Here is a 25,460-nt window from a genome sequence, read left to right on the forward strand (position 1 = left end):
ATTATTTGCATACTTGTTTTCTTCTTCTAATTGGAACCAAACGACTACAAATAGACCCAGGAAAGTATATATTTTTGGAATCGCCAGACTTCAAGCTTTTCAAAAGTGTGTTTGTCATGCCCGTATCTGCATTCTACGGTGCGTTACTTAATCAAAAGTGAAAAATTACTTTTTTTGTAAAAAAAATAATTACGCATTTATGCTGGTGATAAGAAGTTTTGGTTTCAATTTTCCTAGTTGTTCAATAGTCTGGTAAATTGAATGTGTCTGGACAGTTTTATTCAAGTAGCGCGTTTTGAAAAGTAGTGTCCTGAATTTTAATTTCTGTTTTAGTCGCATTGACCCCAACTCAAACTACAACACATTGGTAAATAATCCATGAAATAGTTTGTCTGGACACATTCAAGTTCCTCTCATTGTCACCTTAAAGCTGTGAAAATTTGGTGTTAATCCGACGACAATAAGTATTCATTATTTTTTGTTAAAGACCTTGTATTTTGAAAAACATAAACTCCTAGAAAACGTCGATGAAGTCGCAGCAAAGATGTTCAAGCTTTTCGTTTTCCCATCAAGGTCTGCTTTAACATGTGTAGGGGCATCCAAATATCTAAGGCTATTGGAAACCAAACAAAATTAAGGAATGGGATAGCTATAGTTCGATAAAATCGACAGATTAAAACACTAAAATCAATGATTATTTTCAGTGGCTGTGTGACCTTGTGTCTGACACATTCATATGCAAATGACTAATCTGTGAAATAAACAGGGGCGGAGACAAACCACTCAAATGTTTGGAAACACTCATTGTGTGTCAAATAGCTACTGATAACACATCCTAACATTGCTTTGTCTTGAGTTAATCTTTGAAACTTATAGGCACACAAATTAAACCTGTGTTGTTGATTTTAGAAAACACTACTGAAGCTGCCTTGCTTCCCTTCAGAAAATCTACATTTTAACCAACTTACATGACATTTTAGGTTACGTTGACTTTGTCAGATGAAAGTTTATTGTGCATTTCATCAATTAATAAATAAATGTGAAAATCGTAATTTTCAACACAAATAATAGTCTCGCTACCTTAATAGTTTATATAGAGCATAGGCAGCTTTAATTGTTTTTTTCTAGATAACAATATGTAATAGTAATATTTTAATAGAACCTGTTTTCAATGTTTTTCTTCTAAAAATAACAATTTTAGTTTTGTCTTGTGTACCGGTACTTGTAGTTTCAATTTTTTACAGTAATTTTAAAGGTTGTTTAATTCATTCTTCATACCTGTGTTTGTTGTGGAAATTAAAACATCATCTGTATAGAGGAGTAAAGTTATTTCATTGCCATTTAAATGAACTAGATCACCTGCAGAGTTATCTAATGAATTATGTAGGTAACTTTTATCTGGATTAGAATAGAACTAATGGTACAATTCTTACTTTGTTATCTCAATGATTGTGCTTATTAATTCTATATATTTTCAGTAATTTGTAGAAGAGGCAATTTTTCAAAACTATCAAACACTTTTTGAAAGTCAATAAAGCAGGTACACAGTTTACCGTTCAACGTCTGTCATGTACTTGGTGATAAAATTGTCTGTAGTACAATGATCTTAATGACCTGCCTGGCTATTATGTGAAGTATACCTGGTACTATCAATTGTACTACAAATTGTGTTTCAAACACAACTATAAACTGCAATTTCTCTATAATTTCCTGGCTGGGATCTGTTGCTATTTTAAGAAATTTTCATAGTAGTTTCTCCCAAGATTCTGATGAAGTTGGGTTGAGTATTATTAGAAGATTTTCAGAATTGCTTTTATCCATTCTTTTTAAAGCTGAAAGTTTATTTGCAATCCTGTTTTCTGCTTTTATTCTTTATAACATTAATATTTTACTTCCACTACTTCAGTCGTACTTACCTTGCACCAATTCCATAGAGCCCAAGAGGTCTCATTTGACATCTTTCTATTGTTCAAAGCTCCCCCAGCAGCTTACGGATATTGCATGCATGTGCCCTTTTCAACTTTTACCAAGCACCAATGGTTTCCATCTGTCATCAAATATGGCTACAAAATAATCCATTTTGCCAGTCAACACCTAATGACGACGACACTGGTGTCAATAAGCAGAGTTGATGAGAGCAGATGTGAAAGGCTTTTTGGCAAAGGATGCTATCACATCCCTGCTATCTATATTCCGCATTTGCTCGTTCAGGTTAAATGTCGTCCCCCCCCATCTTTTTATGAAATTACTGGCAATTCAGGTGTTAGTAGCCAGAGCCCAGCATCACATGTCACTTCTGGGAACACAATCGACATGAATCGTGTAAAGTCTAAACACCACTTTTTGCAATGTCAGTGCAACAACCCAAAGTTGCTGGTTTTTTTCAGCACCATACAATTTTTTACCTCCGAATTGGGAGCTTTGGATGATAAAAATCAAATGGGTGTAAGGTATGACTTCACTACGTAGAATTCTCATTCAATTTTTTGGTAATTAATTTGGTGATTTGCGTTGCAAAGACATGGAGTGAATAAATTACCTTACTGCAGAACAACGTAGCTTGTGGATTATTGTACATTTAAAATTAAACAATTTCAATCTTTTTTTTTTCAGAATGACTTCAATTCTACAACTAGTTTACTAATTTTCCTTTTTTAGAATAAAGTAAATGTTTCGAAACATTTTTGTTAATGATGGTCCACTTCAAATCATAGTTACCGGTATTCACATAAATTAATTAAACCAAGGCGGCACTAGAGGGTGTCACTTGAATTGAAGCTGTATTGAACATTGATTTTGTAAGAAGTTGAAAATATCATTTTTTTACTAAACATGACAAAAATATTCGCTGAAAATACAGAACTGAAGATATTGTCAAGAAATGAATTCTGACTGATGTCCACCCAAGTTACCTATATACTAAGTAAATGTATCAAGGCAATTTTGCTGGTAACTTTCAACAAGAATATGATAATGTAGTTATGGACAAACGATGACAATCATGTACAAGAACATGGTATGACAGCAGAGCTAGTTATTTTTTAAAGTACTGATTTTGCAGTAGGATTAGTAGTGAAATGCCTAGAGTATAATGGGTGTCCTACTTCCTGTACCCCATTCAACTAATATCTCATTTTAGTAAAATCAAACATCATACAGTGAATGTTTTAATAGTAGACTGCCCTCTGGTGTTGATTTGAGGACTACTGTATGCATTGAGAGTTGTATCAACATTTTTGTGTTTCCAAACCATTCTGACAAAATCAAAGACAAGTTTTGTTTGCCTTACCCACCATTTTATCAATGCAATGAGCCAGTATATTGATATTTACCTTTGCTATGTCACATATAGTTAAACAATTCTTTAACAAATTCTAGCATTAATTTGGTTGGTATAACTTCCTGTAGTAGAGGTATGCACACAAGTGATGTATGTAAAAGCATTAATTATTCACAGTTTTAATTTCATTATTTTTGCGGATAAATTAAATCCGCTAAATTCTTTTATTATATTCATGAATTCGAACACAAAATACACAAATTCCCCTCAGAAGTAATTTGAATTTTTCAGAGTGTAGCCTTACTTACCAAACTCTCATGTTTAGCATTTCTAGATAGACTAGTGGAGTACAAAGTATGCCATAGTCAAGTCATTGACCATGACAAAATTTCCCAATGTTGGAAAGGAACACAGCTAAAGAATTAAGAGTTGCTGGCAGAAAAACTTTTTTGTTCATTTCGCCTCCTTTCCATTCACGTTCTTTGTCTTTAAGTAAATAATGATTAATAATGAGTTCCTGGGTTGTTCACGACGATCATACGAGTACTAGACATAATATCAAAACCATTAGGTTTTTTTTAAGTTACTTGTAGTATAAAACAATGAAATCTATGTTTCTGGAAGGAATGTCGACACAATCTAACGAGAGTGCTCATATACGAAAATATATTACAGCGAAAATAAAAGTAATTACTGGGACACAACAATGAAAAATATAACTAAGCAAACTTTGTTCATCTCACGAAACAAAATTATACATCACTGACAACCTGTATGACATGATGAATATATAATTAGAACGAGGTGCCATAATTTTTAGGATTCCATGCAGCCAATTAGAAAAATGAATATGCAAATCTTTTGTTGCTTTCGTTCAGCAAATCAAGACAAATAATGTGAACAAAAGAAACCAAAAAAACAATACAAATAAATTGACCCATGACCTCTACATGTTTCTGATGATAATTCGGCTATTTGAGGTTCGTTTATCAGACTTTTCGCCATTTTTTTGAACTTTTCACTATACATTTATAAAAAGTCAACCACTTGAGTAAAATAAAATTTCCAACCAAATTTGGTAACTTTTCAATCTTTTTCCACAAATTTGTACGCAATTCCTCGCCAATAGACATTGAGCTCATATAACAATTTAATAATACCGGTACATATGGGATAATACTCGATTTTTGTTAATTTTTCTAACTTTTAATTGCAGGTTTTGATACAGCTACTTAGGACAAGTTTTCAAACATTTCTACCAACTTTCAAATCTCTATTCACAACATTGTACGATCTTGTCAAATTTCTTTTTTTTTTGCAATTTTGTATACCTGTGAAAGCCTACTCATTATTGCAAAATCCTAGAACTTATTTATTTCCTAATAAATTGTTCTTCCGGGCATTATAAGTTATAAGTTTTGAGTCACCAACTTACCGGTAATTTTCGAGAAAATTGTGGTTCTATAATAGTGGATAGTGGCCATTTTGGCAGTATTATTTTTTCGCAATATCTCAAATTCAAGTTGTGGGCTGGTGACATAGACTGAAAAAAATTCCATTGTGTGTGACGGACAAAATACTTCTCTAGGTGATTTGCTTAGGTTGCCCAATTGCCCAATAAAGCCCACCATTTCATACTTGCCAACCACATGACCAATCTGCTGTAATATATTGGAGGTCATTTAATGTTTGGAAATTTTCAAAATTTATATTGATTGTATTTGTATGTTTCAAATTTGACCAATGAAGCTTTGGAAAATAATTTGACTAGATGAGGATAGTTTACTGGGCTTTTCTTTGTTTTTTTTTCCAGCCATCTTTTGTAACATTAAAATCTAATTTTTCAACTTTCTAGCTAACTCTTGCAACCCAGTTTTTCAATTTCCAAGCCATTTTACCATGGTTAATAAATTCAAATTCTAAGCCACATTCTGAATACTGCCTTTTTGCTGTTTTCAACTAAGTATTCTATTATAACAAAAAATAAAATGTTGTTAGTCCATTAAAAAGCCATCTGTGCAGTTTGTAGTTGCATGCTTGTGGTTGCTCACAAAAAAGTTGTCCCCAAATTCCAAGTAAGGCCTGATTTGGTCACGAGTTAAAAAGTTTTAGTTGGTTACTTGCAGTGGGGTCAGTTTTAGCTAGTTACATGTGGTGTGGTCAGTTTCAGCTGGTTGCTAGAAGTGAAGTCACATGTTTCACCAAGACTGCTTACCTTATGTTGACCATTAGTTGCAAACGTAAAGGTAAATTAATGTTGTGTGCAACATTACCTATTCATATTGTATGGGTCATCACACTTGTTTTGTGTCATTTGCTCAGAAGATAAAATAAATGTAAAGATGTTTTTCGCTGCATCAGTTATGGAATATTTATGTATGTGTTGCTTTTAACAAAACAACTCGTGGGCATTGTTGTCGCAGCAGATCACAGCCAGTGTTGACATTCTCCATTCATATATGGGCCATTTCTGTAGTGTTTGTTTTGATCAAATGCCAGTGTTGACATTCTCCATTCATATATGGGCCATCACACACACTGACTGGTCGGCAAGACTAGGCTGTTTGCTTTAAAGATAAAATAAAGGTGTTGTTTCCTGCTTCAGTTATTGAACATTTGTGCACGTTTTCCAACTCATGGGCATTGTTGTCGCAGATAACATGCAAGTGTTGATCAGTGAGTGACATCTATACTGATTATCAACAATTTAAACATGCCACAGGCTACATGTATACTGTATCAAATTTACTCTGTTAAAATGCTTAAGTAAACAATGATCAAACTAACTCATATTTTAATGATCCAGTATACATTAAATACAAGTGTTGGTATGCTAATAGAGATGCACTACTAATAGAACAAATACAGTATCTAGCATAACATTATGTAAATTAGAGATCTGACAACCTCACCTCTCATGTAACATTTACATTTTAGTTAAATATTTTGGCCCACTCAACCAGTTAAAGTTTATTAAAGATCTTGACCAAACTTTGACCATTTTCAGGGAAATATTGTGGTTCATTGAACAAATCTGGTACAAGTTTGATTACATCATAATATTTCATATTCCCTATTAAGGCACAATTTAAATATTGCAGCAATCAACAGTATTTAGCTGCTGCATTGGAGTACAGACCAAATATTCCTACCATGCAACACTTCAATATACTAGAAGCATGCAGTCACAAAAAAAGTAAATATACTTAATTACATTCACAGATTAGAAGCAAAATTTGATGAAATCAATATACATAGTTCTCATAACCTAATTTCATTTGAAATAGAATGAAAAGTATAGAGATACGAGTGAAACAGATAAAGTAAACTTAAAGAATCTATTTGTATTTTGCACATGGGAGTCAAACAATGATAAAACTCATTAAAACTAAAAACTTTAAATAAAAAAAAAAAAACAATCCATAAAACTTTATTAAGCACAAGCACAGATGATAATCTTCTCTGGGGTCAATAAACTAATAACATTTTCCAGTCCTCTTCACGTTTGCATATGGCTAATTTTTATTCGTGGAGTGATGATCTGAATTAAAGTATTTACTCTATTAGAAACACATCACCAATAAAAGCACATTTAGACTAGCAGTAGGTTGTATCGTATACTGGATCATTAAAAACTTTACTTTATTAGATCATAGACATACCTGTCAGTAACTGTGCTACTAATAGAGCAAATACGATAATGCTAATGCTGCATGTTATCTTATTTATTGTTTATTCACAATCGCTAATGGCAACAACAACTTAAAACACAGAAAACACAACTAATAATGTAATGACAAACAATGGTTTTTCATACTAGGTGACTTATTTGGTCTATCATATGCAGACATTAAGATAAGTATATTTTCTATCAACTTTAAACTTTCTTCACACATTCTAAGTATTCATTGACGTCTTCAGGTGAGCCCAGTGCGATAGGACAACGTTGATGTATATTTTCAGGCACAACATCCAATACAGGTTTTGTTCCAGTAGTTGCGATACCACCTGCTTGTTCTACAATGTATGCCATTGGGTTGCACTCATATAGCAAACGAAGCTATAAGAAAAAAAGTATTTTCATTAAGACATTACATTTCTGTAGTGTTTGGAAATTTGTAAATTTGTAAAGTTGTTAAGAAATATTACATATATCTCACTATGAGTACATTCAGCAGTTACTGCATACAACTCTGATAATCAAAATATTGTGATTTAATACACCATAATGGTTTTACTGTTTATGTATATATTTAGTACACAATTATATAAGTTGTATATTAATATAGTATGCAGTAGAAACCTGTACCTTTAAGTGTATTTATAAATATTTGTAAATACAGACCCCTCATTTTTTAATTAAAATTTGCAATAGTGATTGACTCAAGAGATCAACAATGTCTTTGCCCATATGTGGAAACAGACTTATTCAAAATGTTGTGTCTAATTTGATAATGTTGAACCAACTCATCAACTTTTTATCACCAGACTTTCTCGCCCAAATTATTCTGCACTTTTTTTCTTATATTCTTCAATATTTGTGGAAATGAACCCTAATTTTGGAGTCAACAGACAATATTTGTGGTAGAGAACCCTAATTTTGGAGTCAACAGACAATATTTGTCCATTTTCAGTTTTTACTTAAAATAATTGGCTATTATTATCAAGTATGTGCCGCCCTGGACGTCTTTTAGACTAAGACCTCTTTGTTTACACCAATACGTCTAGCATTCTAGTCCCCTTTTACTGATGATACAACATCATACATTTGTTCTGATCATAAAATGTAGATATCTTTCAAAGTAATATTTATTCTGTCCTTCCCAGGAGAAAAATATTCGAAGCTGATGTCAGAATTCCATCTGCAACCCATGGGTACAATAGGGCACTTTTGTAAATGGTGTCCCCAAATCTATGTGAATACTTGTGAGAGTTTAGTTAGTGAGAATAGAAAGCGTTTAGTATTAATTGACATGGCTGTGCTATTACAGAACAAGACATGCACATTAGCCCGGGCATGTGTAGTACCGAGAGTTGCTATATAAGCAAACTAGATTTGGTCTGTGACCCCATCTTGCAATTAGCAGATAAACATCATGTTGCACACACCTACAATTGACTTTAGACATGGCATGGTGTGGCCTCCTTGTGCTGACCCCGATAATTAGTAGACACTATCACCTGGTAAAATGTGTACAGTGCTTGGATCTCGCTACACCTCTCAAAGAAGCCAATTATAGCAAAGACTAGATGCTGTGGTTTGTAAGGTATATCAGGCAAATAACAAGCTCAGAGATAGTGTGTTGAGTTTGGAAGTTATAGCAACACAGTTTTCCGAAAATAGTTGAAGAGCAGTAACTGACTGCACCGCCATATTTAAATGTTGTATCATCAGTAAAAGGGGACTAGAATGCTAGACGTATTGGTGTAAACAAAGAGGTCTTATTCTAAAAGATTTGTATGTGGGAGTTTCATAACTAAAATATTTAACTATTCATATCTGCATTAAACATGTGTGACCTATATATAACACAAGAGAGTTCTTACTTTGCCATTTGGAGATTTCTTGTTTGCTGGATATATAAATATCCCACCATACATAATAGTTCTGTGTACATCAGCCACCATGGAACCAATGTAGCGAGCATTGTAAGCATTACAACCCTCCTGCAGAAATAATCAAAAAAAAATTGTACATTAAATACTTTCACATACTCTACATCAAAATTTGATGATTGTTGCTAAAAATGACAAAATTTTACACAATTGCATAAAGAAAGCAGGATAAAAAGGCTACAGTAGGGAATGAGTAAAAGTATAAGCCCCTTATTTTTACTTTTCCGAAACTATCGTGAATGGAGTGTGAACGAGTAAACTATTCTTCGATTTGACCTGTGAAAGGTGTATAAATACTCAGTTTACCTCTCAAAAATTGCGAATTACCAGTTTTTCTTCATTGTAAAAGTGTTTATTTTAGGACGACTGTTTTTTTTTTTTTCTTCAAAAAGACACAATAACCCCGGCATGGTAAACGAAAGATGAAATTTGGATAATTGTTCATGGGTGGTACATGTAAGATGGTTATAATTGTAAACCAACAAAAAAATCATTTTTTCGGAGGCGGTACTCGAGTATAAGCCCACCTCTTAATTGTTTCTGATTTTACATATTCAGGCCCCTGGGTTAAGCTGGTCGGGGAAGTACGGTAGATATAATGGGAAAGTATCTAGTTTGAGTGTTTGTGTCTCCAGAGAACTGCATATCGGCATATGTACAAGTTGTTTATTTTATGAATCAATGATATATATAGTGGTACAAACCTTTGGATACTTTTTATTGTTGACATAGTCCATTACACCTTTCTCCCAGTACTGTGAGTAACCTTCATTAATACTGTAATATTTACCACGGGGTTTGATTCTGACATTGCGTTCAGTCAAGACAAACTCTCCAATAGACTGAAAAGACAAAAAAATATGAAACTGGATCAAGCAATTATCCAATCAAAGATGTGAATTTACATACCAAGTCAATATTATCATGGAGGTATATAAACTGTTTATACCCCCATGTTGTTATCTACAAATGGTGATAATGAATTCAAAATTGAACTTTCAACAACACAGCGCTTCATGCTTACCATTTACCCAGATAGTTCACGAAGGAAATAATTTAATTTATGCAATGACTGATGCCATAATATGAAATTTATATTGGCTATCCATAGAGGCTTTAAGCAGGTGATGTGCAGCATTATTTTTGTTGCCACATACACGTAGTAACCTTTATTTTGTGAGTGAAAAATTGAAGTTCATCATTTGGAGAAATCCTCACTGTGATTGTTGATGTGGATGGTGAACATAATTTAATAAACAAGTCACAAATGTCAAGTTGCAAATCCTTTTTTCAAATTTTTTTGCTATAAGTGATTTCAGTTCGCAAATTAAAGGCTATAATTTGAAATATTTTTTACAATGTCATGAATTAACAAGAATACATTTAACTTTTGAAAATGAGGTGGGTGCATGAATTATTAATAGAATCAAATGAATCAATACAGTATTAAACGTCCCTCATGGAATATCACATTTTACAACTGTGGATCGATAGCTTTTCTTGTGTCAGTCTTTTCTGATATATTTTGTGTTATTAAAATTGTTATTTTTCAGATATTAGGATTGATGGGAGCTATTGACGCACACATTTTAGTGTTTGCATCTACCATCCCTCATTTTTTCACAATGATTCAGTTTAAAAGTTTTACTGTACCCAACATGACTAGGATACAGTTTAACATTTTGTTCATCATTGAATGAACATAATTTGTAAAAACTTAATATTTATATTACTTACAGGGTCTAGCATGAATCCATTAACTCCCTGACCAATAGACAACATTACCATGGTAGCACTACCATATAAGGCATAGCCAGCAGCAACAATATTTCGTCCAGGCTGCAATGCATCTTGTACACCAATTTCACCTTCTGATATCTGCAAAATATGAAGCATTTATAAATTAAATAATGTAAATTCATTATTTATTCACAAGGTTTTAATTTCGTTATTTTCGTTCATAAGTAAAATCGGCTGAATTAAATATATGTGAACATGTAAAATAACAATGTAATATAATATCTTATTCAAAGAACAAATGCACACATTCACAGTAACAAAGAACTTGCACTTCATTTCCTAACTTTGTCAGTTGTTTTGCTTCATGGAGTATTTTGATTCTAAATGAGAGCTTGTCAAATTTCAATCTAGTTTGGTCTTTTTTTTTTTTTTTCAACGTTCAATATTTCTGAAGTTATTGGCTGTCTTTGTCAAAAGAAGGGATCAATTTCCATTTAATAATGCCAGTTAATTTAATTTAAAATTGCATGTTCTGCTTGTACATGACCCCTGATATTGTTAAAACATTCCATGCATGGCACAGTTCCTGTTAGTTATCAAATTTAAGATATATGGTTTTGTTTATAGTAATATAGTTGGAAATGTTGATTAGGGACGACTTCAAAAGATCGATGTCGGATAAAAAACTTAATTCCTTTAGTTTTTTTCCAAACCCCCCTACCCCCCCACTGAAACTTAATTGATAAATATTGGTCATGGCGTCAGACTACATTCACCATTAAATACTAATTGATAATTGGACAGTAGTATTGCATAACAGTTGGTTGTCTGGGTGTAAAAAGATTTTACAAATGCACCTCATTTGACACACAGATTTACACTCGAACCAAACCATTTTTCTGTTTTTTTCCCTTTTCGTTTATTTCTGTCCATGATTGGATAGAAGAAAAACGAACTACAAATACTCCAAGATTTTTTTGACTTCATTGAAAAATAAAATCGTTTTTGTAGAATGGAAACTTTTTGAGGTTAAAACCCCCCACCCCCAAACTAAAGGAAATAAGTTTTTTATCCGACATCGATCTTTTGACGTCGTCCCTTACTCTCCCCTTTATAGTAGTATGAATTGATAACAATCTGCTGTATACTGGTAGTCATTATATTAGTTATTACTAAGAAATTCAGTGAATAGTTCAGAAGAGATCATCAATACGTTACTGAAAAGAGGAATTATTTGTGTCGTATGGAATTGTATTGCTCAAAAACAACGTCTTTTTTTCAATAAATGGCACTGGACATGTGAATCTTGAAACATATGTCATTTGACCACTTTAAGGTCAACAAACCACTAACTATAGATTACAGGAGATTTCAGCTGATAATATACCTGACAAACCAAAATTATTCCAATTCAAGTCACTATATACGAGTGATCAACATTCAAGAGCACAAAAAAATGTTTGACAACAAAATTATCAAAAGGTGATTCAATGACCTTGTTAAAAAGTTGACTTTTCCTGAATTTTGGTCTTTGAAAAAGATTTCTTTTACACCAGGAGTAATTCTATGCATTTGTTTCACTGATTCATACTACATTTCCATACTTAAATATATTCAAGTTTGAAGAAATTGGGTTTCAATGAAATTTACTATGATGCTAACTTACTGTGGTTTTCACTTACAAATTGTAGCAATGTAAATTGTTTTGCACAAATTAATAATAACATGACATTTTCATTGGAATGAAATAACAGTCAAAACTAATATTTATTATATCACATGCACAAAGTTTTTTAAGTTCATTTTCCAAGGGGAAAAACATTTATACCTTGGTTGTTTGAATAAAACACTTGCACAAATTGAAACAAAATTTGACCTAATAATAATGGTATATCATGTACAGAATTTTTTTAGAATTGATGAATGTTTTTGCTCTGTATCCAGGAATTTTGAATGAACATACACATAAAATAATAGACAAGGTAAACTTGAAAACTTGCATATACATTCCCTCTCCTGGTGATTGTTTTGGGTATAAAATTGAAATGGTGAAAAACACTGACTTATTGAACACCAACACCAATATGAAAGAAATAAATGTGATATAATCACAAACATCAAGTCCAAACTGAGGGCATCCATACTAACTTAAAAAGCATTCTAGAATAAATCTGATAATTACCTTCTTGTAAATACAAAATATAGACCCAATAGACACAAGGCAATCAATATTGGAAGAGCCGTCTAGAGGATCAAAACACACAACATATTTTCCCTGTTTCTCTGTCTCTACTTCGATTACATTCTCATTTTCCTCTGACACCATAAGACAAGTAGTGAAGGAAGACTTTAACATGTTAATAAACAGCTTGTTTGCAAGTACATCAATCTTGTGCTGGTCTTCACCTTGGATATTGGTAAGCCCAGCAATTCCATGACTGCAAGAAAGAATAAATATATAATATATGAAGATAGGAAAAAATGTAAAAAATGAGTAGCAATAAAGTACAAGTTAACCTGCAGTGCAGGTCATTGACCTTATAGGTCAATTATACTATTAACAAATAAAGAAGGGTACATTGTATGTGGTATTGATGAAAATCTCTGGGAATTCAAGAGTTTGGTGTTTTCTTCTAGTATGATATTTTGTCATGAATTCTATTTGAAAAAATGGATATTTTATTAGATCAGGCATTTATGATAAATATATATAATTTTAAATTTGGAACTTCATTGCAAACCAGTGTGTTGCATACCAGTGTGGGATATTGACAAAAACAATAGCACTATACATCTGATACTAAGCGTCAGTTTTAAGTTTCCACCACTGGTTCTTTTTGAATGTAATCTGATGAGACATTTGGAAATGATCATACAGTTACAATATACTCTTACATGTTAAGTCAATAAAGCACATTTTCCGAAATATCTCTAAAAATAAGGTAGACCAGAGTTTCTTTTATACAGGTCTTACAAAAGAAATCAAAGAAAGCTTAGAAAGAACTCCCATGTGCTGAGAGTATTGGAAACACATTAAATATAATTCGAAATTACTTAGCTGAAAACTAATTATGCAAATCAGAAAATTAATATAATAAGATTTGAGTGTAAAACTAATGAGGTCTGCGCAATGTAACAGAAAATCTATGTCTCCAAGTTTAATTGAAATGTGATTAGAACCAAAAAATTATGAATTATTATGCTTATTAGGGAATTAATATGAACAGATTTTTACCCCAAACTAATTAGGTTTGTACATTGTCCTAGAGCATCTTTGTACTAAGTTTCATTGAAATGGAATAATTAGTACCGTGAAAACTCCAAAATTTCGACCCCTCTAAAAATTCGAACGCCTATTTATTTGCCGGGTTTCGGTGTTTTATTTACCTCCAAATTTTTGACTCCACTAAAAATTGCCGACTCATTCTTATTCGAAAATTGCGACCAGTTTTAGTTTTCCCCAAAACAAAAAAAAAACCGATGTGAGCGTTCAAACAGGACCTTCCTCGAAGGCATGAATCCGGGTTTCTGATTGACTGAGAGATTTTTATTTTATTGGTAACGAAAATATATTCTAAATAAACGAAGTTTCAAATAAAAACGAACACAAAAATCTCGGCATGCTGAGTTTCTGAATTGTTGATTAATACTGTACTCAGTAGTGATTACAATCTGATTAAAATCTGATGTAGTGTACGGGCTTTAATTATTTTGGCTATAAACTTATTTTAATTTTATTTTTTATTACTTTTGTTATTAATGCCATTTTATTTCATTATTTTACTTTGATTTTGATTTTGTGATTTTTTTTAATTCTGCCCTACCTACATCTGATCCGACGCCTATGTAAGTCCCGTTCAAATCTCGCGTAAGTAACAGCCAATCACAGCCCCCCTTTTATACAGGCTGTCGGTTGCTTACTTTTCAGTGTATACGGGCAATCTTTCTGTACATTATATTTTGCCCACTTGAATAAACCATTAATAGAAAATTGCTAGTATATTTTTATTTGCAAAAGAAATTCCACAGCATTTTACAATTTTTGTCATTACATTGAATATTTGTTCACTTCCAACAAATGTGTACACTTCCAGATACATCTTCGCCAGCCAAGGTTCGTTCATTCAGTCATCGCTTCAATTTTACATCACTGAGCATAAGTATCTAGAATGGAAGCAAAAAATAAGTAAATCGTAATGATTAGAACACTGTAAACAGCTATAGTAAACAATGCAAACTGATTTTAAATTGTATAACGGTCACCGGCCCACGGCATCGACGCAGAAAATTGGAGCAAACATATATTTCCTGATCAATTGCGATGTGTTCCAAATAAAAAATATTTTATTCCAGTCCAAATCAGCTCAATTACTTTAATAAAGAGTTATTGTATAATGTACAAAATGTTGATACAATTTGATGAATTTTTACAGCTTCAATACCGTAGACGATTTTGGCCCGATCGTCAACAAAACATCACCCGTCTCCAGGGCAGGCGACTGGAAAAAGACACTGGTGTTCGGTCGAACCGGTGGAAACAAAATCGTCACTCCCAGAATAACTATGCGAAATAACGATCTAAAGTCGAACCATTCGAGCCACAATATTAACATAAAAATGACTTTCGTTGCATTTGACAATGATAAACTTACCGAAAAGCCGTGTTATTCACGGTCGCTAACGTCGGTATAATCCGCCATTTTATTTGAGTGTGTTTGCCACCTGACTCTGCCCGGTGACGTCATCATGTGCGCTATAGAAGGAGGTCTGTGATTCGTTGACTAAAATCGTCGATAGTGGGTCTCGTTGAAATCTCGTTACATAGGCATCGGCTCAGATGTAGGTAGGGCGGAATTAAAAAAATCATCAAAATCAAAGTAAAATAATAAAATAAAATAAAAGGGCATTAATAACAAATATAATGAAAAATAAAATTAAAATAAGTTTATAGCCAAAATAATTAAAGCCCGTACACTACATCAGATTTTAATCAGATTGTAGTGATTATAATAATGTACACAAAATAAATTTGTTCAATGGTTATGAAATACAAATAAAAGTCAACTTAGTTTCATCGTAAGCGAATGATTCCGGTCTCGTATAAACGTTTGATGCTGTAGGATATCCGCCATGTTCTCTTAGGTCAAATAGGTCAAATCGCTAATTAACCAATCAAAAAGCTGGATGATGCCAACGTGTTCAAATTACCATAGCTTATTTAAATATGTTAATGTTATTGAACGCAATGCGGAAGAGATTGATGTTGTAGTACGACATTTTGGCTTGGATTTTGATGCGAAAACGGCATGATTTTTTTTAAATAAAAAAATTAGTTGTTTTTAAAAAATAAACTGGTCATCTGAAGAATAATTTAACATTGTTCACAGTGATAACAGCTCATTCTCGAAAGGAAGCTTACCCGCTTACGCTAGTCACGATAAAAATCATACACGTGTACTCTTGAATAGACAGACGTCAATGACTACGGTAAAACTTACTCTATTTTAGCCGGCAGGATTGATTGAAATGTCCGAAAAATGACGCCAAAATACACCTTAAAAGTCCCATTTTATTTTCTTAAATCCCATTTTATTTTTTAATCCAAGGGCGAATTTACGGCAGAATTTGGTCCCTCAAATAAGGGATACGTGAGCTTTGATTCTAACCGGATACATTGCACTGGGTCGGGGAGATAGTTTGCTAAACTTCCATGTATCTTTTGTCCAATGGGTACCTGTACTTCGAACATCGCAAGTTTTCCTAGGTAGTGCGAGACAGCTTTGTCTTTTGACCTATTAGTTTTGTGCTGACCTCTTCTCCGCGTCTTGATGTTTTGTTTTGCTTGTCATAATACTCACTGATTGATGACTTTGTTTAGATTTTGAGTTACAACTCGGCCACGACCTTTGCTTTTACCGTGAAACATGAGGAAGTTTACGTCAATTGACGGACATTGCATTTTTTAAAAACTAATGAAGCACACTGTCTATCATCCCCATTTTTTCATTTGCTGATTTCTATTCTGAAAAATTCGACCGTCCGAAAATGCACCTTAATTTTGAGTCTAAAAACACGTCACATTTCTAACACCAATTATTTAAAACCGGTCGAAATTTTGGAGTTTTTATGGTACTTTAGATATCAGTGTGAAAGTTTAAAATTGGTTAATTATGCAAATTAGGTAATTAATATGTACAGATTTTAACCCACAATTATTCAGGTCTGTCTATTGTCCTACAGCATCCATGTACATTCATTGATATGTGATGTATAGTACCTGAGATATCAGTGTGAAAGTTGGTTAATTATGCAAATTAGGTGATTAATATGCACAAATATTTACCGGAAACTAATTGGGTCTGCATAATTCTAGATTCATTGAAATGTGATGATTAGTACTTTAGATATCAGTAGAAAAGCTGAAAATTAATTATGCAAATTAGGTAATTAATATGCACAATTATTTACCCTAAAACTAATCAGGTCTCTGCATAGTCCTAAAGGATCTATGTACCAAGTTTCATTGAAATGTGATGATTAGTACTTGAGATACCCTTGGAAAAGCTGAAAATTAACTAATTATGCAAATTAGGTGATTAATATGCACAAATATTTATCGAAAACAATCAATCTCTGCATAGTCCTTGAGTATGTAAGTACCAAGTTTCATTGAAATGTAATGCTAACTACTTATATCAAATGCTGAAAATTAATTAATTATGCAAATTAGGTAATTAATATGTACTGATATTACCATAAAAACTATCAGGTCTGTGCAGTGTCATATGACATCTATGTACCAAGTTTCATTGAAATGTGATGATTAGTACTTGAGATATCAGTGGAAAAACCGAAAATTGACTAATCATTATGCAAATTAGGTAATTAGTATCCACGGATTATTACCAAAAACTAATCAAAACCTAGCATTAGTTCAGAGCATCTATGTACCAAGTTTCATCAAAATCCAATGAGTGGTTGTTTAGATATCAGTGGAACAGTCATGGAACCACTAAAAAATAGCTAATTATCATGCAAATTAGGTAATTAATATGCACGGATTTTTACCAAAAATTAATCAAATCTGCGCATATGTTCAGAGCATCTATGTACCAAGTTTCATCAAAATCCAATGAGTGGTTCTTTAGATATCAGTGGAACAGTCATAGAACAGCTAAAAATTAGCTAATTATCATGCAAATTAGGTAATTAACGAGCATGGATTTTTACCAAAACCTAATCAAATCTGCGCATTGGCCCAGAGCATCTATGCACCAAGTTTCATCAAAAACCGATGTATGGTTCTTGAGATAGCAGTGGAACAGTCGGACACACGTACACACACACATACACACATACACACATACACACACACTAACTGCAAAGACTCCCATTTTGTGCTTCGCACATGGGAGTCAAAAATGGACCAGAGGTTTTTTTTATACGCGTCTTATAAATGCAAAATATTTCTTTCAGACAAGGTTCGTCACAGATAAATAAAAGAACCATACCACATTCACAAAAATTGGCCAGGTGGGAATAACTGCTATGACAAAGTCGTTCAGTGAAGAAAATTTTTGATTGCAGAGATTTTAAAATGAAAAAATCAGAATGTTGAACTAGCATACCAAGTAATATTTGATTTCATTTGTTTGAATGAGCGATATTTGAAATGTATTTTCTCTAGATTGTAATAAAATTGTGATAAATAGGTATCTTGTTCACCATGCATGTATTAGAAACAGAGCTTTCATTCACTATGTGCTACCCATCCTGAGACTAACATGCAATGATAGATTCACACCTATAACAATAATTGTTTGCAGACTGGTACATATAAAGAAGGACTATGGCTTTATTTTTTAATGAACACAAGAAATTGTTAAGAACAATGACAAACATGATAATTACTATTTACTAATTACTATCATTACAGGCAAGACAAAAAATACTATAAAATATATTTGTTCCAAAAACTTGCATAGTAACATGCTGCTTACAGTTAAAACAGTGCAGCTAAGGCCTTACAAAAAATTATTATTATTTTCACAAAAATATTAAATTGTGTCAACATTTTGCAGATTTAATAAATGAGTAAATAAAGTAGGCAAGAAAACACGCTGACCAGAAAGATCATATTTTTTTAGGCCAAAAGTTAAGCAATCTATTTACTCTGAACACAACAAAAACATTTCCTTTATCTATCAATGAAGTTGAATCCAATCAGCCAATTAACAAGCGCAGTGTGCAACAACATTTTTGAAACATCATCACGTTCATAAATCGGCCAAAAGAAACATCTCATTACAATTTGAGTAATGAAATTTATAAATATTTATACAGATTAAGAGAATGCTTTTGTTGTGCTGAAAGTAGTTGAATCTGGCGTTGGTGTAGAGTAGGAGTGTTTAGTAATCTAAAATATGACGGCCTTGTTGAATCACAGTAATCTAGTGTTCACTGGTTCACTAGGACTTTCTGACATTTTCTTCATGTTTTGCCAATCTAAGTGGAGGGTTTTTTTCCAATTATTAAGGTCATTGTGAAGTTTATTTATTAAAACAGTAATTTGTACATACAATTTTTATCACAAAAATTGTATTTTCAAGAGATTACTACATCAACACTTTGAATCCAACCAGCCTATCATTGAGCACAATGCACATTGACATCATTTGAAAGCATTCTAATGTTATTCCATTGGCCAATAGAAACTGCTTGATTAAGTTTGAATTGTTAATTTATGAATATTTATAAAGACGAAGGTAATGTGTTTGTTGTGCAGAGTGTACTCTATCAAAAAAAAATCTTACAAACGTAATGGTAGTCATCATATGCAGTGTATTTAATTCTGATGTAACTAAATTAATATAAACCAATTAATGGAGATAAACCATTAAGACACAAGCAATCTGAATCAATTGATGTGAGGTTAAAATCCTCATTTTCACTTCACAATTGGCCCTGTGGTGACAATGTTAACAACCAACAAGTGAACTATGAACCTAACCAACGGCCTAATCTGATCAAAGATGTTGTAGGTCAAACAACAACCAATTTCTACTGCACACAAATTGAAAGAATATTGTCTACTACTCATTTTTATCCCAAAAAAAAGTATACTCACAGTTTAGCAATGCCACCTCGTCGCACAGCTGACGATACAGCCTTAAGGGCTGTTAACAGAGCGTTGAGTAGTTGGGTCAATTCACCTGTTGCATGGGGAACTTTTTTCTGTTCTGCCAGGACAAATCTGGTCAGTGTCATGGAATCTGTTTCAATCTGAGACATTTTGGAATGAAAAAAGTAGAATTTGGTAAATACAAATGATGGAATGTAAAGCTCTGAATTCTACTACGTGCACTGTGCTACGCTGCCTGAATGAAAAGAAAGGTCATTCGACGTCATTGGCTGGACTGGGAGATGTGGCAGTCACGTGATAAGACACACCCCCAAATTATTATAATAAACTTTCCTTGATGTTGCCAATTAGGCGTCACTCAATTAATACCTCATTAACATAACTCTACGAAGTGGCAATAAAATATAACCAAATACGTAAAAATAAATAATGAAGGGCATTTTACGCTTGGTCCTCTTGGCCGAATAAGCTTACTGTAAATGTTCGCTGACTGTTGTTGAACCCAGTTGAGCACAGTGACAATCGTTATCCCTGATCACAGTAATGTACTGAAATACTAGCATGAACAAAGATGAAACTTTGAGAATAAAGGGTGCAGAGGATGACCAGGAAAAGGAGTTGGCCGAAGAAATTTACGGTAAGGAGTCTATCTCTGTAAAGCCCCCCCCCCCCCCCCAGAATTTGTTTAGAAAGGTCATTCAGGGTCACTGTATCGACCTTGATCCTATGAGTAAACAAACATACGCAGTGTTGTTGACTTTAAATTTTGACAAGAACAGATAAAAGTAAATAGATATTCAGTAAGAGTCAAATTATTGTTGTGAATGCGATATAACAGTATAAACTCATGTCATTGTTATCGTGAGGTACACGGAGGGTAATGCTAATTGTTATTTTCTGCAGACGATCAATCTAAGTTAGACATTATTTTTCAGTTGTGAAAGTGTCTACCTATTGCATGCAATTTACAAGTAAACTGTCGAAACCGTTCTTGTCACGCGTTTTTTTCAGAATTACAAGTGTACGTGACAGCACGGCTCCAAGACATGTCTGACGATGTCTGGACATTCCCTTTGTTTGAATATTTAATATATTCCGGCTGAAGCTAAACTTCTTACTAAATACACTCTAAAATTGGAAAGCATGTATAATAATCCGACTACTTCGAAATTCAAACAATTTGGACAATGTGTGGTGCTCCCGATGTAAGTAACCTTGGTGTCTGGAGATGCCACTTTTACTCACCCTTTGTGGTTGAGCCATCTTCTTACGAATACAAAGTGATGTATTTCTTGTTTAAAGATATAATCCGGACTATCAGGGACCCAGAAAAGCCACAGACGCTTGAAGATTTAGACGTAGTCTACGAAGATGGCGTTTTGGTGAACCACCGTGGAACAGATGAGTTCTTAGTGAACGTGGAATTTACGCCGACCGTACCACACTGTACACTGGCAACCTTAATAGGTATGACCTCCCACTGACCTTCTATCATAATGTCTTCTATAGCGTACGTACTAAAGCTGTTGGTTGTATATGTGTATACCTGGAGCAGTGTTCTTTCATTTTAATGTTATACTACAGGTTTCATGAAGGCGTGAATTTGTTTTATGGACATTTATAAACATTTATTTTGTAACATTTATCATGAATGACTCTTGTGCTTTTAATATTTAAATCCAAAGAAGATGGTTTCATTGGCTGTAGACAGCTGTTGGTAACACCCATTACCCATGAGTCTTTATTGGGTTTCTTCAATCATTGGCCAACGAGTTATTAAATTCATAGGCATGAAAGGAACAATGAATTTCATTGTTAATTTAGCATTTCACTGGGTTTTAGCAGTCAGCGAATAAGTGAAAATAAAACCCAGTTATTAATTAACCTCTGACTGTGCAGGCTGCAAGGAATATCCTGAAACAGCCAAAATAAGCACTTAGGGATAGACCAGCTGAAATCTGGGGGTGATTTTGTTTAGGTCTTGATAAAAATGATCAGATTGAAAAACAAGTTTTCATCAAATTTATTGGAATCTATTATAGTGATCTACCTAATTGTCATATCATCTGCATACAACTTCATTATTTCATAAATGGGCTTTCTCAGGCGATAACATCATATGTTAAAATAGAACATTCCAGCTGTAGCAATATTCTAGTAGGTATTTTTTTTTATGTTATATGATAGACCCTCCAGTAGAGGATCTATGGTTATATATGAAGTTTCTTAATTAATTCGTACCATCTGAATACCTGTGCACATATAATAATTGCATTAGTGTTTATACAATAAGCTGGGATAGGATTTGTTTACTGCCATTGTACAATTTGGTTATCATGGAAAAAATTGAAGCTGGAAGACTCACTTCACTGGCATATCCAGAAATTTGGTAAGGGGGACGCTCCTATTGACATGGTCGAAGTAGACCACCGGTAGGCTTGGTTTGTGAATTTTGTTTTTTTGTGGGCTGATGGAGGAGGTGTGCGCCTGGCGCCCCCTCTAAATCCGCGCATGCACGTCACCTCTATGCTAAAAATCTTGCTGAATCTAGGCACTCTTCATTTATGAAATATTGAGACTGAACTCATACATGTTCAGAGTGATATTGGCTCTTGATCAGAAGAAAATTAACTACATGTATTATATTAAGTGTTGCTAGGCTTGCTGAATTCATCACTATGGATCATACAATTCTTCTAGCACATATGTGGTTCATAACATATTTCAATGGAAAGTCTTTAAAGGGTGGTAGTTGTCGCACAGCACATGTGCGAGATAAGAGTTTCATATAAACAAAGATGGGGAATTTGACTGTTGCGCACACCAACTACCGTAGTACAAACTGAGAGGTTACCAAGCTTTAATTAGGTTTATTTGTTGGTGTTTGGAAGGTGTCGAAGGAGTCGCCGATGGTAATTAAGTGCAAGTACGAGGGCAAAACTCATAGAAAAGCAATTGGATTGTTTATCAACACAAATGTCGCACATGCACGGCGCGACGACTACCAGGTGTTGGAGGCTTACTTTCAATAGATCACATCGAAGATCGTAACAATAGCTTTTGTGTTTCCTCCCCTCCTACTCAAATGAACCCTTTCTTATATACAAACTCAATTGAAGTTTACTCTCTTGAAATAAGTTGTTAGTTTACCAGGTAATATTTCTAGTCATCTTACCGGTACTGTCTTTTGGATCAGGCCAGATCAGCACACATCTGTTATTTTGTACTTGTTCCATGAAACAATTAAGTTTTCTAATACACATGTGCACAGGTGCAATGTTTTGGTACGTACTATATCATTGCACATGCATATTATGAATACTGTTGTGTGTCCTGCAAATACAACATTTTTAGATTATGATAAATCTACAGTTTGTGATATTGAAAAGATATATGTTTTCAGTAATAAAGCATATTCAAGGCCTGACATAGATAGCTGAACTTTGAAGAAACTGTAATAGAGTCAATGGCCTAGTTATGTTTTCAGGGTGCTGTGTCTGACTGGTCATTTACCTCTGTATTTATTCAAGTACCACCCACTCAAACGTGAATACAAACAATTCAAATGTGATACATTTTATTGCAAAAATACAATGTTACAAACCCCCCCAAAATAGGTGAAATGCATGATTAAAATTTCTGCCTCTAAAATATTGCACTTGTGTCCTAATTGTGTAACTAAAAATTGCATTGCTGCGGAAAGACTGTTTCACACCCCTATGCCAATGCTAATTACCGGTATTGACTGAGACTTGTATCTTTCACTTTCAGGTTTATGTATTCGTGTAAAACTACAAAGAACATTGCCACACAGTTATAAAGTAAGTTGTCGATGAGTAATTGCAATGAGGACGCAGTACAATATATCATTTAGTCATTTCAAAATGTAGTTTTCTTTATTTAGGTTAATGCTATTCAGGTCACCTGTATTGACCTTTCAAGTCTGTAGATTAAAATTTCAGAGCATAATGCTTTGTACTTGAAAGTACGAATTGATCAAGTTTCAGTCAAATACTCAAGAGGTACGACTGTGTGTATGTATGCATGTATGTTGTAACTCAAGAATCACTCAGCAAATTTGTCTTCTACTTGTTTGTTTTCAGTTGGATATATTCATTAAGAAAGGTACACATTCTACTGAAGATGAGAGTAAGTGTAATTTGATTTAATTTGAGTGTGTTTTGGGTATATCAGAATGATGCAATTAATCATTCAGTGATAAAATCCATTCATTATATAAATATGTGATACCGGTAGTATTAGTTTATACAGTGAGCTCCAGTGAGTTCATTTCAGCTAATAACAGCGCATGATTAGCAGCCAAGTTGAGAATTGTAACTCACTACTACTAATAAATTATGATTATTACCAACTTTTCATCTTTCAGTTAATAAACAGATAAATGATAAAGAAAGAATAGCAGCAGCGATGGAGAACCCAAACTTGAAAGACTTGGTAGACAACTGTGTGGTCGATCTAGAATAGCACATACATACGTATATTACAAGAAAGCCATCAGAGCTAGCAGATCTGTCGCCATTTTTTTTACAAGCACTGGTTGAGTGTCCATAGCTTAATAGTGTTCCAGATGTGATAGCTGTGCGTTTTAAATAAGGTCACATGACCATACCGGTACATAGTTATTAAATGTTTTGAGCTAGTCTGCAATGTCTTCAATAAAGCACTGGTTGAATGTCTCTAACTGCAATAGTGCTCCAAATATGATATTTATGCATTATTAATGAAGTCACTTGACCAAATACCGTCATTAAATATGTTGACCAGATTCAGTGTGCAATGTCTTCAATATAACACTGTGAATGTTTCTGTCTGCAATAGTGCTCCTGATATGATTTCGTACAGACTTACAAATATACGCTGGTAACCACTGTCTCCCCGCCCACACTATGTACGGAGGGAATGTGTTGCCTCATTCACAAATGTAATTACTTCTCTTAACCACAAATGTTCTGTTGCTGCATGGCTACACAAAAACAAGTTTAATTTGGCTGCCTAATGTACCTTTTTGCCAGAAAATTAAGTGTGGTGTGTTCATCCTTTTCTTTTACCATCACAAGCAATACAAAATCCTTGGTTCCAAATAATTTATGAATAAACAAGTTATTACACAATTTTAACTGGGCATTTTCACTTTTTCCTCCAGCCTGCTTGATCCAAAGGGCTGTACAATTTGATGGTTACCGTCTGGCGCACATCTGATATAATAAAATAAATGCGATATTTACTATATGCCATCTTGAATGACGCATAAAACTAAATAAGAGACAAGTTGTGAAACGCGTTTTTCAGATTCCTACAAATCAGGACAAAAATACAAATCTTTCACAAAAATACGGTCCGTCGGGGTTATATTAAGCCAATCGATAACAAAATTCGGCCGAATTCGGCGTTTTTGTGTGGAAAAATCCCTTGCATACGCGAAGAACCTAGAACACTAAGCCGGGGTATTTGAAACTAAAAATTGGCATTCCAGCACAGCAGCCAATCAGCGACGGCCTAACGCTTAGATGACAATTTTGGTTTCAAATACCCCGGCTTAGTGTTCTAGGTTCTTCGCGTAATTAGGTGTTCGTATGCAAGGGATTTTTCCACACAAAAACGACGAATTCGTGATTTTAAATACCAATTTTCATTATCCGAAAGAATTTTATCGTTATCACC

The 25,460-nt window shown here is 33.6% G+C and overlaps 2 protein-coding genes and 1 long non-coding RNA gene across 4 annotated transcripts; 1 reads left to right on the forward strand and 2 right to left on the reverse strand.

The window, feature by feature from the left end:
* Nucleotides 1-6,984: 6,984 nt before the first annotated feature.
* Nucleotides 6,985-21,229, reverse strand: LOC100374411 (fructose-1,6-bisphosphatase isozyme 2-like). The gene is made up of 7 exons (XM_002733167.3): nt 21,024-21,229; nt 19,764-19,918; nt 12,819-13,074; nt 10,634-10,774; nt 9,601-9,738; nt 8,828-8,947; nt 6,985-7,340 (listed from the first exon to the last, which is right to left on the reverse strand). The coding sequence occupies exons 1-7, from the start codon at nt 21,039-21,041 to the stop codon at nt 7,158-7,160; spliced, it is 1,011 nt and encodes a 336-aa protein (XP_002733213.1). The 5' UTR covers nt 21,042-21,229; the 3' UTR covers nt 6,985-7,157.
* On the reverse strand, nt 14,628-17,375 carry LOC146734936 (uncharacterized). Its single transcript, XR_014931382.1, has 2 exons — nt 15,289-17,375; nt 14,628-14,800 (listed from the first exon to the last, which is right to left on the reverse strand). It is a non-coding gene; the product is annotated as an uncharacterized LOC146734936 (long non-coding RNA).
* On the forward strand, nt 20,260-24,564 carry LOC100374719 (MIP18 family protein galla-1-like). 2 transcript variants are annotated; one of them, XM_002733169.3, is made up of 5 exons: nt 20,260-20,415; nt 21,081-21,245; nt 23,550-23,599; nt 23,882-23,927; nt 24,166-24,564. In XM_002733169.3, the coding sequence occupies exons 1-5, from the start codon at nt 20,340-20,342 to the stop codon at nt 24,261-24,263; spliced, it is 435 nt and encodes a 144-aa protein (XP_002733215.1). In that variant the 5' UTR covers nt 20,260-20,339; the 3' UTR covers nt 24,264-24,564. The 2 variants fall into 2 exon arrangements, with proteins under 2 accessions (XP_002733215.1, XP_077864047.1); XM_078007921.2 differs by lacking the exon at nt 20,260-20,415 and having other exon boundaries at nt 20,936-21,245.
* Nucleotides 24,565-25,460: the final 896 nt, after the last annotated feature.

This window comes from Saccoglossus kowalevskii, chromosome 13 (genome assembly GCF_978046115.1).
Source record: "Saccoglossus kowalevskii chromosome 13, keSacKowa6.1, whole genome shotgun sequence".
Lineage (NCBI taxonomy): Eukaryota > Metazoa > Hemichordata > Enteropneusta > Harrimaniidae > Saccoglossus > Saccoglossus kowalevskii.

Bases quoted from the DNA above. Each gene is read 5' to 3' on its own strand.
- LOC100374719 (XM_078007921.2), top strand. From the start codon at position 20,966: ATGTGTGGTGCTCCCGATGTAAGTAACCTTGGTGTCTGGAGATGCCAC. The intron at 21,246-23,549 runs GTATGACCTCCC...TTTCACTTTCAG, and splicing joins TACACTGGCAACCTTAATAG to GTTTATGTATTCGTGTAAAA. The intron at 23,600-23,881 runs GTAAGTTGTCGA...GTTTGTTTTCAG, and splicing joins CATTGCCACACAGTTATAAA to TTGGATATATTCATTAAGAA.
- LOC100374411 (XM_002733167.3), bottom strand. The intron at 8,948-9,600 runs GTTTGTACCACT...TTATTTCTGCAG, and splicing joins ACAATAAAAAGTATCCAAAG to GAGGGTTGTAATGCTTACAA. The intron at 7,341-8,827 runs GTAAGAACTCTC...TTTTTCTTATAG, and splicing joins AGAAATCTCCAAATGGCAAA to CTTCGTTTGCTATATGAGTG.